The sequence below is a fragment of the Chaetomium tenue genome (genome assembly GCF_020726465.1).
Source record: "Chaetomium tenue strain MPI-SDFR-AT-0079 chromosome Unknown F5144scaffold_6, whole genome shotgun sequence".
Taxonomy (NCBI): Eukaryota; Fungi; Ascomycota; class Sordariomycetes; order Sordariales; family Chaetomiaceae; genus Chaetomium; species Chaetomium tenue.
Window position 1 is genome coordinate 141,139 of NW_027117334.1, and position 12,555 is coordinate 153,693.

The 12,555-nt window shown below is 56.9% G+C and overlaps 2 protein-coding genes across 2 annotated transcripts; one reads left to right on the top strand and one right to left on the bottom strand.

Moving 5' to 3' along the window:
* Nucleotides 1–1,176: 1,176 nt before the first annotated feature.
* Nucleotides 1,177–2,170, top strand: F5144DRAFT_655860 (uncharacterized protein; the record flags this gene model as incomplete). The annotated part of the gene is made up of 1 exon (XM_066793142.1): nucleotides 1,177–2,170. The coding sequence occupies one exon, from the start codon at nucleotides 1,177–1,179 to the stop codon at nucleotides 2,011–2,013; it is 837 nt and encodes a 278-aa protein (XP_066639276.1). The 3' UTR covers nucleotides 2,014–2,170.
* Nucleotides 2,131–4,992, bottom strand: F5144DRAFT_537907 (aspartic peptidase domain-containing protein; the record flags this gene model as incomplete). Its single annotated transcript, XM_066787088.1, has 4 exons — nucleotides 4,119–4,992; nucleotides 3,837–4,031; nucleotides 3,327–3,767; nucleotides 2,131–3,263 (listed from the first exon to the last, which is right to left on the bottom strand). The coding sequence occupies exons 1-4, from the start codon at nucleotides 4,573–4,575 to the stop codon at nucleotides 2,131–2,133; spliced, it is 2,226 nt and encodes a 741-aa protein (XP_066639277.1). The 5' UTR covers nucleotides 4,576–4,992.
* Nucleotides 4,993–12,555: the final 7,563 nt, after the last annotated feature.

The window sequence follows — 12,555 nt, forward strand, 5'->3', positions numbered from 1 at the left end:
CGAGGATGTTGTTGCAAAGAGCATCGAAGCTGACCTGGTCGACGGTGAGTGTTTGGAATGCGTGTGCGGCCATGGGCCGCTCATCACCCAACTCGACCAAGTCGTCCACCGATCCCACCCGGTGGTACCACGCCGACATGCACCGAATGAGGTGCAAGATACGAGTGTCGAATCTCGTGATATTGTCGTCGTCGCCGTCGTCGTCGTGTTGGGGGGCTTGAGCGAATATGAGCTCCTCGTCATCCGTCACGTTATCAGCACCTATCTCGCTCTCAGACCCTGTGGATTCTTCGTCGTCCTCTGTGGGAACACACAGAAAGACCAGGATCGTAATGTCTGACTATATTGTGTGGTGTGTGTGTTGTGGAAAAAAAAATAGGGGGCGATGCCACTGCGTGGGTTAGGCCCACGCAGGGGTATGGAGCAGGGTGGTCTGGAAAGGTGAGCCCGGAATACCGGCGCCCGCAACATCTTTGGACCCTGACTCTTCGCTGGCCACTGACTCTGCATATTTGAGTCTGAATAGGTTTCGAACCCATGTCGTGAAGGTTCATCTTCGACTACTGGAATCGATGATGGTCTTCCGGCGCTTGGTGGTGGGCCGAGTGGACGAGGCTCGTTTCGACAGGGTCAGATCTTGCTAGTGACTTCAGGGATGAACTAGCGTGCGATGGCGATGATGTCTGGTTGCCTGGCTCGATGGGAGAACTCGAGAGAGAAATGATGATGGGATGTGTGTCGCCCTTTCTCGTTCCTCAAGGGGAAGGCACGATGAGCGCTAGGGCTCAGGGTAGGGTGAGGCCCGCTGTGATGTCGAGTGACAGACATTGAAGGACCGGCGGAGTCGAGCGGTTGTCCCGCCACCACATTGAGAGAATCACTGACCCCGTAGAAGCATCCTACACGTTGGTTTCTGATAATTAACTTGTTCTCGAGTCGAAATGATGTTGGTTACTAACTAGGTTTCCAAACTCTCGGAAGGAAGAGCAAAGCCGACGTTCTTAGATAGTACCATGTCACGCAGGTGGGAAAGCAGCGTCGATGTAGAAGGAAGGAGCTACACTTAGGAACTATAGGATCTCGTGGCCTGGGTACGGGGATGAACGAGTTGTCCGTCTTTGGTGATTTGAATGGTTGCCGCGATTGTTGTGTCTGGTTTCACCAGTTTTGCCGACGATGACTTCTTCAGCGGTTGACTTTGTGTCCCTTGAGGCCAAGGGTAAAGCCGTATACAGTGAAATGATGGCTGGCGCCCGAGAAAACCTCTACACCGCACCTCCCGAAATCAGCAAGCCGCCCTGGAGTTACAATACCGACCTATATGACGCTGATCCCGTGCCCCTAGGGGCAAACCAACAACAGTTTCTTGAGGAAGCCGGGCTCCCCCTCGAAGGATATCACGGTGTATACGTTTTTAACGTGTCGTTTGAAGGCGATCGTGTCGGGCCCTACCTAAATTATGTCCACAGGGGGGGCTCGGCCGTTTTGTGCTGGGTAAACCTTGCCAAAGACGACGCCATGGGCGAGAATCGGCTGCACTGGAGCGATATAATGGCGGCAAGTTGTTTCCGCACCATGGCGGCTATGAACGCGGGGGGGGGTCACAATTCGGCTCCTCGTTGCGGCATGACCGCCCTGCTGGCGATTGTTCGTTTCAACGTCGTCAACCGGGTCACAACCGCCGTGGTGGTGAAGGTCCACTCCCAGCGCCCCCGGGCCACCCCGGGCCCTCTGACCCTCCGACCCGGCGAGGCGGACTTTTTTGCTCTTCTGGGGACTGAAAACGGCAAGGGGGTGGCTCGGATGCTCGGGGCATACCCGAGAATGTTTGACCAGAAGATCATCGCCAGTACTCGGATCGACCCCATTGACCCGCCCAGTATATGTTGGGTACTGGAAAAGCTGGAGGAGGAGCCCGCGGTGCCTGCGGAGGCGGTATCACCCCGACCAATGTCGCACAAGGAGGCAAGGAAGGCGAAGAAGCGGCAAGAAAGGCAGGAGCGGACACTTTAAGCCCTTTTATCAACTACGACCGTTGCGGTTAATCCAAGACCAAAACTTCCCCCTGAAGCGAAACAAAACATCATTACATCCTGTTGCCGACAACAACGATACAACAACACAACAACCTCACATTCCCAGCACCCCAATCACCGCTACAACCCCAACCACCCCCCAAACTCCCGCAACAACACTACCCGCACCCCCAGTAACAACCCCACCCGTCACGGTCGGCCTCGCCACGCCAGCAGTGATAACGGTCCCGTTCCCACCGCCGACCACCGGACAGCCAACACACCCCGCGGTCGGCAGCGCCGCCACCAGCGTCGTGGCCTTAGCACCGCCATTACCGCCTCCGGGGCCGCACTGCACGCAGACGCTCGGCCCGGCCGCCCCCGGCGTGCAGCCCGGCACGTTGTGCGCCGTGGTGCGCTGCGCGGGCGGCAGCGGCGAGACCGTCACGGTCAGGGTGTGCGGCGGCGGGCAGGTTGATGATGAGGAGCCGGAGCCGGAGCCGCCGCAGGGCTGGGTTTGGTGGATGGTGTAGGTGCCTGTTGTCTCGGGGCAGATGGCGGTGGTGGCTGTGATGATTTCGGTTGTGACGTGGTGCAGCGGGCAGTTGGTCACGGTGGGCGGGCAGGAGGTGATGGTGTAGGTGGTGGAGGTGGTGGTGGTTATGGTGCTGCGGGAAATGGTGGAGGAGGAGATCGTGGTGGTGGTGGTGGAGCCGGGGGTCGTGGATGTGACTGGGCTGGAGGAGGAGGGGGCTTCGGTGGTGGATGGCTCGGGGCCGCTGGTCGATGTGGCCACCGCGGTGGATGACTCGGTGTCGGTGGAAGAGCTGGAGTCTGAGGCGGTTGAGGACTCTGAAACAACAGTCGACGACTCAGTGGCAGTCTCCGTGGCACTCTCCGTGGAAGTCTCCGTCGCAGTCTCCGTCGCAGTCTCCGTAGCTGACTCGGTCGACGACTCGCTGGTAGTGGTCGAGGTTGTCTCAGGAGCAGCAGTCGTGGATGTCTCAGGCTCGGTCGTCGAAGTCGACTCCACCGACGAGGTGGCCGTGGAAGTCTCAGCCGTTGATGTCGAAGTTGGCGTCGTCTGGCCGCATTTACCAACAATAGACGGGACAGCATCAGGTCCGCTACCGATGGCGACGAGCTCCGAGCCGCAGTCGTCGGACTGGCCCAGGTGGATCATGCGGTTGTCCCAGTCATAGACGACGTACGCAGCACGGAGGAACGTATCACCAAGCACCGGGAAGTCTGTTGCCACTAACATCAGCGTTTGGTCTTGCATCATCTCCCATCATCACTGGCCACACTCACCATCGGTAAAGGCACCCAAGACGCAGAGGTCAGAGTCCGGAACGTGCCAGATAAAGTCATAGTACCGCACGTTGATAACCTTGTCGCCAAAGGTGAAGTCGAGAGAGCCACCCTGGCCGGGATCCAGGCAGTCGACCACGTACATGTCGGCGTCTGCGACGTACTGAGCAGACGGGAAGGCCGCAACGAGGTTTTGCATGATGGGCGCGGGCAGGGCGCTGAGTGTGTATCCGCTGTCCAGCAAGAACGGCTGACCCTTCCCGCCGGCTGGGGTGCTGTAAACGGTTACCACGTTACCGTCCGGCTGGTTGACCGAGATGCCGTTGGCGTAGACCCAGAACCGAGTGAGGCCGTCGGGCGACTGCGCGGCGGGGATGACGGGACGCTTGACGAGGCTGCCCGAGTACTTCTTGGTGTCGATGCCGCCAAAGATTACCGATCCTGTTTGGTTGAAGTGGTCGTTTAGTTATGCTAGAACAGGGGGCAACGTCATAGGGGTGGCAAATTTACCTCGTGCGCTGTCGAATCCCCTCAGGTCCATGCTGAAGGCTCTGCTATTGGTGAGTCCCTGCTGGGCAAGGGAGTCAACAACCAGGGGATAACCGTTCTCCCACCCTTCGAGCGAAGGCCCGGCGCCCATGAGGCCGACGACGGCGTGAGCACTGTCGTACGCCACGCCGAAGATCTGCTGTGTAATCCTGGCCGCTGGAGGCATCTAGTGTTAGTTCACACCATCACCCAAACCTGATCATACCAAGACACGAAAATGTGAAACGGAAATGTGAAACGTACATCCAATGCCGACGTAGTCAGCTACGTACTCAAAATCAGTGTAGCCGGTTCCGTAGATGACATGACCCTGCACGCCAAGGTCCACCAAGGTGGAAGACTGGGTGAAGCGTGGCTGGGCCTTGCAAAAGTCGGGGGTAGTGGACTTGGAACAAACGGGATTCACCCAAAGCTCGGATGAGCCGGTGTCGAACTGGACAGGGACCGTTTGGCCGGGGGTGCCGAGGGTAACCTCGATGGTGTAGAGGGTTCCGGAACGCTGAGCAAGGCTGCCGGTATCGAACTGTCTCTTGGTGAAGTTGGAGTGTTTGCCAAAGATTGGGACCCCCTGCTTGGGGATCACGGGATAGCGAATAAGGCCATCTTGTTGAACCATTCGGTTGTCGTCAGGAATGGCCAAGGTAGCACCAAGTGCAACGGCGGGTAGGAGAGCCGCGGTGTAACGAACGAACGACGACATGGTTAGTGAATGAGTGACTAACGAGTTAACAACGAATGACGAAGTAAAAGAGTGACAGATCCACCGCAGCAGATGACGGCTTTCTTGCCAAAGAAACGGTCTGGTGGATGGAAGAAGACGTCGAAGCTTGGCTCCCTCCTTGGGTTATATACCGGGTCCCCTCACGGCAGGGCTCCATTTGCTTCGATCGAGCCAACGCGCAACTCCATGCGGCTCAACCATTTTCGTCTTCAGCCGTGCGTGGACCCGCCGTTGCGGAAATTGCTTGCTTTCGTAGCAGCCCAATCGCGGTGCTGCAGAAAAAGCCCGAACGCTTAATTCTCAGCCGCAAGGGGCTATTTACGCCCCGTCCAAATATTGGCGACGAACGAGGCATAAACGACAAGGGGGAAAGGTGTGCCTCATTTACACTTGTTGTGAACCTTTTGGAAACTCGGTGTGACAGGGGCTGCACCAGGCCATTTAACACCGCAGAGGCTGCCTTTTTGGGCGACAACCATCATGCAGAACCGCCGCTCGGGTTGCATCCTCTGTCCCGGCTCGTTGGTTTTCCGGCTCGTTGGTTTTACCTCATGCAGGTACAATATCACACGAAGTCCATTGAACAAACAAGCGCCCAGTCAGGGGGCTGGTACGCTGGTTTAGTTTGGGTGGGTAAGAAAAGCCTGGACTAGAAGAAGTCGGCCTTGGTTTGTCGGGGGACAACAACCAGACTCTGGGCTTGGGGAATAGTTTTCCCCTGAAACTTGCCGAGAAAGAGAAAGGGAAAGAGAAAGAGAAAGAGAAAGAGAAAGAGAAAGAGAAAAGGAAAAAGAAAAAGAAAAAAGAAAAGAAAAGAAGAAGAAAAAGAAAAAAGGAAAGAAAAGAAGAACAAGAAGAAGAAGAAGAAGAAGAAGATTCTATAGATGTCAACTTTAACATTACATAGTCACAAACGGCCATCCCCTGGGTATTTTCCAAAGCATATGTCGGTCTCAGCAGTGCATGGTGTCTCGTTCAGGAGGACATTCGAAAGCCGCATCGCCCAGGGAACCCGAATCGATTTGGATGTAAAAGTCCGAACTGACTGGCCTCTACTCTCCTTGTGCTCCAATGCTACCTTGACCAGCTCTGCCGGTTGCTCCGCACCATCGTGGTTGCCGCGGTAGACCCAACGAGTGTTGCACCGCCGTTCCGCTCCTGCACCAGTGAAAACGCTCTCCTTGTCGAATGGCTTCAGGCAATCTGGGTTTTCACAACGGTCTTCCCTGGACTCCTCCCGTTCATTGGCGGCTTGCACCACTTCCGCTGGTCGTTCCTCGTGGTACCGGAGCGTGTGGTTGTAGCAGGCCATGCACCGTCGGTCGTCTCCAAAAGCATGGAGCTTCTTTCCAGGTTGTTCAGGGGTACGGGGTATCAAAACCCCAATTGCATGAAACCAGAGGAGGATAGCGGGGAGCTCAGAGGGGACGGAGAGGAGCGGCGTTGTAGCGCATGCTACAAGTGGTCGAGGAAGCATCGGGGCCCAAGGAGGAGCCCCGCTTCCTCCAAAAGCCGTTGTTGGTTTGCTCCCAAGGGCACCAGGTTAGCGCCGTGTGGGTCGGTATTCGGATTTGTGACGCCAGGGCGGTTTGCTGCTTTCAGGAGGCGAGGTGTAGATGTTTGTCCGAACGCCAGTCGTCATTTCACTGTATACATCTTTGCCCTTGGTCTCAAGGGACGAAGAGAAAGTGTTTTCCTGCCACCTACCTAACACTCATGGTACGGTGATATGCCTTCAGGTTAGGGTGGTGAAGGCCTTAGCCAGTCTCGCCGGACAAGGAGGCAGGGGGAGAAGGGAGATGCAGGATATGTGTCCGGTCTTTGCTATTGCGATATGTAGAGAAGGGGTAGTTGCTTATGTTCCATTATCTTTGGCTGTGGCCCTCCCCATAAAAGCTGTCGCAATGGAGGTGACGTTACGTCGGGTAAGTCGAGCTCTGAGCTTTACTCTAACGAGCGGTTCTATCGCCTCCTGCTAGTTGACCCTCATATCGTCCCCTCGCTAGCATTCCGGCTGGGAAACCCAGCAGGTTTCAGATCGAGTGAGCGGAGGTGGTCCTGTCCTTCTGAATAGGGTTTTTTTATATGACCGTATATGTAACAACTTGACGGGGCCATTACCGTGGCTACGGCAGGGCTATCGCTACGGCTATGGTAGGGCCATTATCACGACTGCGACAAGACCCTTACGACAACTACGTGTCACGAATATGCCAACAGGTGGGACCACGGGGCGCAGGACGCCCGGACCAATCGGTTGGAAAACCAATCAGGGAGCTAGGGAAGTGATCAGGGTGATCAGTGAGCTCAGCATGCCAAGTCCAGGCTGGACAGACTGAGCACACTGATCACTAAGACCTCACGCCAATCAAAGCACGAAGGAGGGCTCAGTAGGAACAAAGAGACCAGTGAGCTCGGTGTCCACTGATCTCCTCAGACGGACTGAGCACACTGGTCACCCTAGAATCAGACATGTATATAGTCACCCGTCCTGGAGAGCTCTGGGAGTTCTCCAGTTAGCAATCACAACTACAGTTCGCTACAAGCTCGCAAGCCTACTGTTGAGACAAGTCTATTGTTGTGCACCCTTTGGCTGCACCGAACCTAAGCATCCTCGAGAGATTACCTTCAACGAAGCTGAACCCTAACAGGATAGGATCCTGGAGTAGGTTCGTCACACTACGGCAGGGCCATTACGACGACTGCGACGGAGCCTCACCGCGGCTACGGCAGAGAATTCAGCTACGACGGGCCATCAACGGCTGCGGTAGAGCCATTACAATAACTCATTTAGGGAAACCCTATCACTGTTAACACTACTAGCCTTACTAGCCGCTGTCCTCCGGGTTCCCCCCCTCCCCCCCCCCCTAATCATCGATCTAATTATTCCTATTTCTCGTTCCCTTCCCCCCCCCCCCCCCGCCTCCCCCTTAGAGAATGAACCCTTTTCCCTTAGGACCTTTGCCCCCTTGCCCGCTACGTAAAGCTGATTATTTCATGCTTCCATGGTCTGTCTTACACGAATCGATTCGGAATCGATTTAAGCAAACCAGCCGGTCACGTGACACCTTACCCCTATATATACCCAACTCGAGTTTCTTCACACCTCTGAATTCCAATTCCCATTCCAAATCTTCCATTGAACGCTTGTAATCCAGCTGTAAGTGCTGAATCACTTTCTATATAACTAAACTGCTGAACTAATTTGTTACCAGACCGAAATACCAACATCGTCACCAACTCACCAACACTACGACAACACCATGGCTCAGTACAAGAAATCCGTATGTATAATTCCGAAGCGACTCCTGAAGTAAATCATCAGCTTACTCCCAAGTCGGCGACATACGCTACTCGTTACATCATCCGCAAGTATCAGGCTCCATTTCCCCCGTTGCATGTAGGTAGAGGTATATATCCCCTCCAACTAGCCCACACTACTCGTTTCGTATAAATTCAACACAAAAAGAAAAAGGAACGAATAGACAAATCAATATATAGATTCAACAGAACATCTCTCAACTACGCTGAACGTCCTTGAAATTCGGCCCCAAAAGCCCCAAAGCTTGCGTCGATCGAAAGCTCTCGCAAAGCCCTATCTAGCCACACCACGTGCACCGACGCGCAATCCGCAGCGCGGCCGCAGTGGGCGTGGAAAGAAGGGCGATCCGGGACACGCAGTCGCCCTGGAAATCTCTATCGCCCACGCACGGACCCACGAGCTACCCGACCCACCCACAGTTACCCAGACGACCACGCCCCCCTGAACCCCTGAGTGGAGGCGGGATGGCCGGCCCTACTGCCCCAGTCCAAAGGGGAAGAAGTGGGCTAGAGCAGTCCCGACACTTGCCCCCCACCCCGCCCCTCTCACCCCCACCCTCCGACATAGAGGTTATCAAGAAGATGGTTGACGAGCTGGTGGGACTAGCAGACCCCGAGAAGAAAGGGACAGCCAGAGGCATGGGACAGGACCTGCTAGCAGCCGTCCGGAAGGTGCACAACGCGTCTCAGTCACAGACTGGAAACATCTCGCTTGCCAACCTCCGCAAGGTGGTGGCCGAGGAAATGAAGGCAGCCGTCAACGGAACCGGAGCCCAGGACAGAGGATCCTGGGCCGCAGTGGCCGCTCATGGAGCTGCCCCCTCTCAGCCGCAGCCTAACACGCCGACAAAGATAGTGCCGACCCGCATAAACAAGGAGATTCTAGTCAGAGGCAGAGGAATGCCAGCCGATCTCGCCAAACGCACCCCGCAAGAAACCATCCAGGCCATCAACCGGGTGTCTATCAAGAAGGGAGCAGTTGCGGCCCGAAGGCTCCCCAGCGGCGATACAATCGTCACATTCCAGAACGCAGGCGCGAGAGATTGGCACTCGATGAACACCAACTGGATCAAGGAGGCTTTCGGAGAGCAGGCCCAGGAGAGCAAGAGAACCTTTGCAGTCCTGCTAAAGGGCGTGTGGAAGAAGGACCTCCAGGGGGTCACCGAGGAGGAATTCGGGAAACAAACAGGCCTCCGCACAGTCGATAAAGTGAAGTTCAGAGTGCCGAGACACAGGGAGGCGACCCGGGCAACAGTGCTGGTTGCTTTAACCTCCCAGGAGGAAGCACGCAAGGCGTGCGACGAGGGAGTGATCTGGAGGGCTCAACTACTGGACTGCGAGCCTTACTGGGCTGCCCTTAGCCCAACACAGTACTACAAGTGCTGGAAGTGGGGACACACACAACATCATTGCAAGGCTACCCCATTGTGCCCGCGCTGCGGGACGAAAGCCCATGGAGAGGGCGGCAGGGACGGCGAGAACCAGTGCCCTACTCACAAAAACGAAATCCCGCTCCGATGCCCGGCCTGCGGAGGAAGGCATCCGGCGTGGTCAGGAGAGTGCCCGGAGAAGTCGAGGACCCTCGCCAAGGCCAAGGAGGCCTACCAGTTCCGGCCACGGACTTATGAGACCGCAGCGGCGAACTCTGCCAGCACGGCCCCTACGAGCGCTCCGGCGTTTAACTTCGAGGGCGAGGAGAGGGACGACGACAGCTACCAGGTGGCAGGCAGGAAGAGGTTGAGAGGAAGACCGACGAATGCGGCTGCGGCCCAACGTCAGGCTCTCTTAGACCCCCAGCAGACCAGGATCAACTTCGAGGCTCCGAGGGTGCAGTTCGCAAACCCGGTAGTCAACGGTGTCTACACCGTCGCTCCGCCGCCCCGGGCGCCCGAACCGGCTACCGGACCAACGCCTGCCGTCGCCGCCAACCCTGCGGTCACTGCTACTCCGAACCAACGCGACCCCGAGGGGGACACTACGATGGACTCGATCACCGTCGCAGGCAATGAAAATTAAAATCCTACTCTGGAACACCGAAGGAAACAAGCAAACACTGGAAGTCTTGCTGGAGGAGGCCAAATACGACCTCTTGGCGGTGCAGGAACCGTGGATTAACAAGGAGACGAAGTCTACATACTGCCCCCGGAGCAGCAGATACCACCTGGTACACAAGCTCGAGGGGCGGGCAGCGATATACGTAAGTAAAAGATTTGAAATCAGGCAGTGGGACTCCGAAGCCACGGAGAATTGGTGCCGCGTGTGGTTTCCAGAGGCGGACCTCGGAAGGGAAGACCCCGGATTCGAGCTTTGGTCCATATACAACCCTCCCGGCGGCGAGAACGTACCGAGAGCCCTGCAAGGGCGGCCAAGGCCAAGCCACCCGGTGGTTCTAGCAGGAGACTTCAACCTAAAGAACCCACTGTGGGACAAGTTCGGACGCTACGATAGGAAATCGGAAGACCTACTGCAGCTGGGTTCCTTGTGGGACCTCACCATCAGAACTCCAAGGGGGGCGACAACGCGAGCTCCCCAGGGGCGGCAGCGAGGCCGCCCGTCAACCATCGACCACTTCTGGACTTCGGAAAACCTCCAAACAGCATACTACGGGGAAGAATGCCGTGGAAAGTCAGACCACTACCCACAAGTGCTCGAGGTCGGGGAAGGGCATGGGCCGAGACCAACCCAACCGGATGGCTGGGCCTGGAAGAAGATGGACAGGGAGAGGGTGAAGGCTGAATCAGAGCTGCTATGCAAGGCCATGGGACTTACAGACCCGGGACCGGACGGGCTGCTGGCCAGGACCCGAACAGTCGAGGGTCTTGATAAAGCTTTAGGCAGCCTAGTCGAGTGGCTCACCTGGGTCGCGGGGGAAAGTACTCCAAGGAGGAAGGCGAGCTGTGGCTACAGCTCTCCTTGGTGGACAGTGGAAGTGCAGCAGGCCGCCCGGGAGGCCAGGAAAGCCGAGAGGCTGGCGAAGGAGACGCGGGCAGAGTACTGCTGGGAGGAGCTCGGCGAAAGGCTCAAGGACCTTGCCAGAACAACGCGCGAAGCACGGACGAGGGCTTGGAGGAACAACCTGCAGGAAGCAAGCGAGGCAAAGAAGCCCGATCAGATGTGGAGCTTGGAAAGATGGGCTAGGCTGCGGAGCTTTTTGCCGCCAGAACCGCCGAGGCTGCCGGAATTTAAGGACTCTTCCGGACAGGCAACGGCCAAAACGCACGACCAGAAGGCCAGCGCGCTGGCCGAGAGGTTCTTCCCGGACCCACCGGCCGACCTGACGGACGTGGAAGACCAAGCCTTTTTGGGCAGCTGGAACCCGGGCTTCGACGTTGTACAAGCAGTGACGCCGACCGAGATCACGGAAGCGATAGGAAGAGCAAGCCCCTGGAAGGCGCCAGGCGAGGATTTGCTCCCGATGGGCCTTCTGAAGGCGTGCGGAGCACCGTTAGCTGAAGTGCTGGCCCTTCTGGCGACAAGGTGTCTGGAGCTAGGATGGTTCCCGAACCGTTTCAAGAGGGCGAAGACTGTAGTACTACCGAAACCAGGAAAGGCTCCGCCGGTGTATCAGACCCCGGGGGGATACAGGCCCATTGCTCTGCTGCCAACCCTAGGGAAGGTAATAGAGTCAGTGGTCGCCAGGAAGGTCACTCAAACTGCAGAAGTCAACGGCCTCTTACCAGATGAACAAATGGGGAACAGAGCACACCGCTCCACAGAGCTGGCTGTCCGGCTAGTAGTAGCCCAGGTCCAGGAGGCGTGGAGACAGAAGGGTGCGGCGTCCCTATTGCAACTGGACATCTCAGGAGCCTTTGACACGGTCAACCACACCCGACTGCTAGCAACTTTGCGAGAAATGGGCTACCCGAGGTGGCTGGTCCTCTGGACGAGAGACTGGTTGACTGGTCGAGAGGCCACCCTTCTTTTCGACGGCAAGACGGCGGCACCGACGGCAATTCGGGCAGGGGTCCCCCAAGGCTCACCCCTTTCCCCTGTTCTCTTCATCCTCTATATTTCCTCATTATACAAGCAGCTAAAAGACGAGCACCCTCACTTGGCTATAACGGGGTTTGCGGATGACACCAACCTCCTGGTGTTTGGTCGAAACCCCGAGGCCAATGTCCGGCAACTGGAGGTGGCGTGGGAAACATGCATGCGATGGGCGGACAGTCGGGGGATGAAGTTCGCCCCGGAAAAGAGCGAACTGATCCATTTCAACAAGGGACGACGGCAGTGGACAAACCAGCTGGAACTCACTAACCCAGGGGGAGGCACCAGCCCCGTCAGACCGAAGGAGTCTGCCAGGTTCCTGGGAGTCTGGCTGGACCGGAAGCTCAACTGGAAAGCCCACCTTGCGGCGGTGGAGAAGAAGCTGAGGACCCAGAGCTATGCCCTGTCGAGGCTAGCGGCATCGACGTGGGGACTGGGTCTAGCCAAAGCGCGAGAAGTGTACACAAAGTGCATCCGGTCAGCGCTGGCCTATGGCGCATCGTCGTTCCACATTCCCACGGATGTGGGAGGCGAACCGGTGAAGAAAGGCATCACCAAGGCCCTCGGGAAGGCCCAGAACAAGAGCCTGAGGATTGTGGCGGGAGCCTTTAAGTCTACCCCCATCCGTAACCTCGAGACAGAGACGTGGGT